The sequence below is a fragment of the Cebus imitator genome, unplaced genomic scaffold (genome assembly GCF_001604975.1).
Source record: "Cebus imitator isolate Cc_AM_T3 unplaced genomic scaffold, Cebus_imitator-1.0 Scaffold70, whole genome shotgun sequence".
Lineage (NCBI taxonomy): Eukaryota > Metazoa > Chordata > Mammalia > Primates > Cebidae > Cebus > Cebus imitator.
Genome location: NW_016107385.1, coordinates 2,863,957 through 2,868,866, shown reverse-complemented (window position 1 = coordinate 2,868,866; position 4,910 = coordinate 2,863,957). Strand labels below are relative to the sequence as shown.

At 52.3% G+C, this 4,910-nt stretch overlaps 1 protein-coding gene across 4 annotated transcripts in view; it reads right to left on the bottom strand.

Moving 5' to 3' along the window:
• The window catches only part of IVD (isovaleryl-CoA dehydrogenase), a 34,379-nt gene extending 29,793 nt beyond the window's left edge, over window positions 1-4,586 (bottom strand). For all 4 annotated transcript variants that reach the window (XM_037739423.1, XM_017530951.1, XM_017530952.1 and 1 more), the window contains exons 1-3: window positions 4,329-4,586; window positions 2,219-2,308; window positions 1,983-2,034 (exon numbers count right to left, since the gene is read on the bottom strand). In XM_037739423.1, the coding sequence (XP_037595351.1) occupies window positions 1,983-2,034; window positions 2,219-2,308; window positions 4,329-4,472 (286 nt within the window). In that variant the 5' untranslated portion in view covers window positions 4,473-4,586. The remainder of the gene's footprint in view (window positions 1-1,982; window positions 2,035-2,218; window positions 2,309-4,328) is intronic.
• Between the last annotated feature and the right edge of the window lie 324 nt (window positions 4,587-4,910).

Here is a 4,910-nt window from a genome sequence, read left to right as displayed (position 1 = left end):
GACAGTCTCACTCTGTCACCAAGCACCAGGCTGGAGTGCAGTGGCGTGACCTCTGCTCACTGCAACCTCTGCCTCCTGGGTTCAAGCAATTCTTCTGCCTCAGTCTCCCGAGTAGCTGGGACTAAAGGTGCATGCCACCATGCCCAGCTAATTTTTTTGTATTTTTAGTAGAGACGGGGTTTCACCGTGTTGACCAGGAGGGTCTAGATCTCTTGACCTCGTGATCCACCCGCCTCGGCCTCCCAAAGTGCTGGGATTACAGGCGTGAGCCACCGCGCCCGGCAAGGAGAATTATATTTATTGGGTTCCACTCCTACTATCATGGCCAGGGTGAATACAGGCCCAACCAGGGTGGGCTTTCTCTCTTTTTATTTTTTTGAGATGGAGACTTGCTCTGTTGCCCAGGCTGGAGTGCAGTGGCGCAATCTTGGCTAACTGCAACCTCTGCCTCCCAGGTTCAAGCAATCCTCCTGACTCAGCCTTTCAAGTAGCTGGGATTACAGGTGCTTGCCATCATGCTCGGCTAATTTTTTGTATTTTTAGTAGAGCCGGGGTTTCACTGTGTTAGCCAGGATGGTCTCCATCTCATGACCTCATGATCCGCCCACCTCGGCCTCCCAAAGTGCTGCGATTTTAGGCGTGAGCCACCACACTCGGCCCACAGGGTGGACTTTCTAAGCTTTGGCTAGTGAGGCCACAGGCTCATCTCTTTACTGTGTACCTCAAGCCAGGCTGGGCCCCTTTCAGATTCAAACTAGATATTCAAACTAGAGGCTGCCAGTTCCCTGCCTTCTCCCTCCAGAGAGCCTATTAAACACATCACCTGACCACCTCACCTGGAAGCCTAGACAGACATCTCTCTCCCCTGCCCACCCCTTTCCCCCTCCCCATGCCATCTGCTCCCAAATGAGCTCTAACCTGTGGGCAGAAGAGGACACAGGCAATCCCCACAGGGACACACCTGCCCAAGTATTCCTGCCTAGAAGCCACTGGTAGGGCGGAGCTTATAGGGATTAGGGGAGGCAGTGAGGCTGAGGTACTATGAAGACAATCACTTGATCCAGAGTTCTGTTTTCGTTTTTTTTGAGACAGGGTTTTGCTCTGTTGCCAGGCTGGAGTAGAATGGCTGGATCTTGGCTCATTGCAACTGCCGCCTCCTGAGTTCAAGCGATTCTCCTGCCTCAGCCTCCCGAGTAGCTGGGACTACAGGGGCCTGCCACCACGCCCAGCTAATTTTTATATTTTTAATGGAGACGGGGTTCACCACGTTGGCCAGGCTGGTCTTGAACTCCTGACCTCGTGATCCACCTGCCTCAGCCTCCCCAAAGTGCTGGGATTACCGGCATGAGCCACCACGCCCAGCCTGATCCAGAGTTTTCTAAACTTCCCAAATCACCTGGGGGAACCTATTAAGTATGTAGAGTTCGAGAGTTGGACTGATCCTGATCCAAGTGAGCCACACTAACCTAATTAATCTCTCTGCCTTCTCCACATCACTGTCTAATGAAATAGAAGAGTGTCCTCTTCTCTGGGCTGACAGTTAATGGGTGCTTTCACAGGTCCAAAGGAGGCAGTTCTGGGTTTTTTTTTTTTTGGAGATGGAATCTTGCTCTGTCAACCAGGCTGGAGTGCAGTGGTGCGACCTTGGCTCACCACAACCTCCGCCTCTGAGATTCAAGCAACTCTCCTGTCTCAGCCTCCCTAACAGCTGGGATCACAGGGGCCTGCAACCACAACCCAGCTAATTTTTGTATCATTTAGTAGAGACGGGGTTTCACCATGTTGGCCAGGCTGCTCTCGAACTTCTGACTTCAGGTGATCCACCCACGTCGGCCTCCCAAAGTGCTGGGATTACAGGCATGAGCTGCCACCAACCCAGTTCTGGGTTTAAGCACAATCTTTCCTTTCCCTACCTGCTTCTTTTGGGAACTGTCTTAAAGGGCACATAAGAAAATTTCTCTTTAGGGAGACACTATACTCACCGGGAGCTGTGATGCCCAATACGCCCAGGTTCCCCAGCTGCTTCCAAAACTCCTGCCAACAGAATGGAGTGAAGTGGAATGAGTGTTGAGGGGAAGGCAGACAGTCACATGTGGCTGGAACAATGGGACCCAAACACTTCAGAGAGAGGGGCTGCATTCTTAGGGAGGCTTCATTTACCACAAAACAACTCAGCCCCACTCCCAGACTGCCCCCCTGCCCAGGCCTCCCAACTCACTCGCAGGTTCTTGAACTCATTGCTGCGATCAATCTCCTGGGCCTTGGGGGCCAGGTGCTCCTGAAGGAACTTAGCCATGGTCTGACGAAGCTAATAGGAGAGAGGTAAACAGATACCACTGTGGACAGCACCTCCACTACCAAGGGCGCATTCAGGAGAAAAGGCCACAGTAACTTCACCAAACAGCATAGGACTGAAACTGAGAGGCCTCAGTACTTTATGCCTCCTCAGAGATCATCTTCACCCCTCTTTCTTAAGGTCTTTGGCCTAGAGAGCTTGATGGTACTTTTTAAAACATCACTCCCCTACATAAAAATCAATCTGGCTGGGCACAGTGGCTCACACCTGTAATCCCAGCACTCTGGAAGGCCGAGGTGGATAGATCACCTGAGGTCGGGAGTTGGAGAACAGCCTGACCAACAAAGAGAAACCCCCTCTCTACTAAAAATACAAAATTAGCCAGGTGTGGTGGCTGTAATCCCAGCTACTTGGGAGGCAAAGGCAGAAGAATTGCTTGAACATGGGACGTGGAGGTTGTAGTGAACCGAGACAGCGCCACTGCACTATAGCCTGGGCAACGGGAATAAAACTCCATCACCGAAATAATAATAATAATAATATAATAATAATCAGGCCAGGCAAGGTGGCTCACGCCTGTAATCCGAGCACTTTGGGAGGCTGAGGTGGGTGGATCACAAGGTCAGGAGTTCAAGACCAGTGTGGATAATATAGTGAAATCCCATCTCTACTAAAAATGCAAAAATTAGCCAGGCATGGTGGTGCATGCCTGTAGTCCCAGCTACTCGGGAGGCTGAGGCAGGAGAATCGCTTGAACCTGGGAGGTGAAGGTTGCAGTGAGCCAAGATAGCACCACTGCACTCCAGCCTTAGAGACAGAGAAAGACCCTGTCTCAGAAAGAAAAAAAAAAATCATTAAACAAAAATCATTCTACTAGTTTGCACTGTACCAATGAAACAGAAGCTCCTCAACCAGGCCTGCAAGGCCCTGCAGGAGCTGACCCCAGCTGACCCTCCCAGCTTCCTCAGCACCTTCCCACCTCCCACCCGCTGTGCTCTAGCTGCACTCCAGGCAGCCTCCAGATCCACAGGTGTCAGGCTCTTTCAAGGCCCTGAACCTTTGACTAAAAGGGACTGAATACTCAGAGAGATTACAAACTCCTCTTGGCACGAAAGCTTGAGAATAGGGATTGAACCCTTTCTGCCTGAGGTGGTTCATGGAAGCTCTGAAACATAAACTGTGAAGTTGCTGAAAGACTCTTAGTTCCACCAACTAAATCCAGCCTCCAAGTGAAGCCTCAGGAAGGAATCTGGTTCCGCTAGATTTCTAACTTCTTTTCTACTTTTTATGAGATGGGGGTCTGGCTACATTTTTCAGGCTGATCTGAAATCCCTGAGCTCAAACAATCCTTCCTCCTCGGTCTTCCAAAGCGCTAGGATTACAGGCTTACAGGCGTGAGCCATGGCACCTGCCCTCAAACTACTTCTTTCAAGTACTTGTTGAACTTTGACCCAATGGCTTGAAGAGCGACAGGAGAGCTCACTGTGGCTTTTTTTTTTTTTTTTTTTTGAGACGGAGTTTCACTCATGTTACCCAGGCTGGAGTGCAATGGCGCAATCTCGGCTCACGGCAACCTCCGCCTCCTGGGTTCAGGCAATTCTCCTGCCTCAGCCTCCTGAGTAGCTGGGATTACAGGCACGCACCACCATGTGTGGCTTTTTAAATGAAACCCTCAAGGTGTTTATACAAAAAAAAAAGACTCCCTGGTGATTACGAGGATCACCCAGGTGTGAGACGCATACCTCAGTGCTCAGGGGTAAGTGGGCTACTATATACAGATTGAGGACCCTTGTGCCACAAGCGGTAGCCTGGCCAATCACCCGCCAAAACGCCATCATGCTCTCAGGAGCTCTCCCAGCCTCGACTCCTCTCTACTTCCAGCAGTCCTGCCTTGCGGTCGCAAATCTTCACTCCACAGAGGCTCCGGAGGCCCCGCGTCCTGCCCCCGAGCTAGCGCTCCCAATCGCCCACAGGCAAAAAAGCCACAGCTGGAAGGAGGCCTTGGGGCCAGGAAGGGGGTCAGTGTCCTCACCTGCTTCTGCTCCTCGCTTAGCCCGTTGATTGTATCGTCTACAGGCAAAAGCGAGTGGGCCCGCTGGGAAACGAAGCCGGCAAGCGGCGGCGACAGCTTCCAGCTCGCCACACGCCGCCCCAGCAGCCAAGTCGCAGACGCCATCTCAGCCCTGTACCAGGAACGAGAGATACAACTGAGCCGGCTCTTCCAGCTCCACCAATCCAGGCTTCGCCTCCCCGCTAACCGGCGAGGGGGTGGGTCTGTAGCAGCTAATCACCTTCCGCGGCCCGCAGCAGGCGGAGCTGCGCTTCTGCCTCACTGGAGCCAATCAGCCGTGGTCGCCCGCCCGCTTCCAGCCAGTGCAACAGACGCAGGCCGAGTGGGCCTGCCCGGAGCGCTGGAAATGCTGACGTGCTCCCTAGGGTGGGTCTTTCGGGTGGTAGACGAGCAATTGTTTTTTCCTTTTTATCTCCCTGCGTTGAAATAGCAGCCCCTAACTGCGGAAATCGCTCTGTGGGAAAGCGAAGTGTGGAAACAGCAATCAGAAAACTGCCCACGTGCCTAGTAAATTAGTCAAGCATCTCTGGAATAAACAATGGG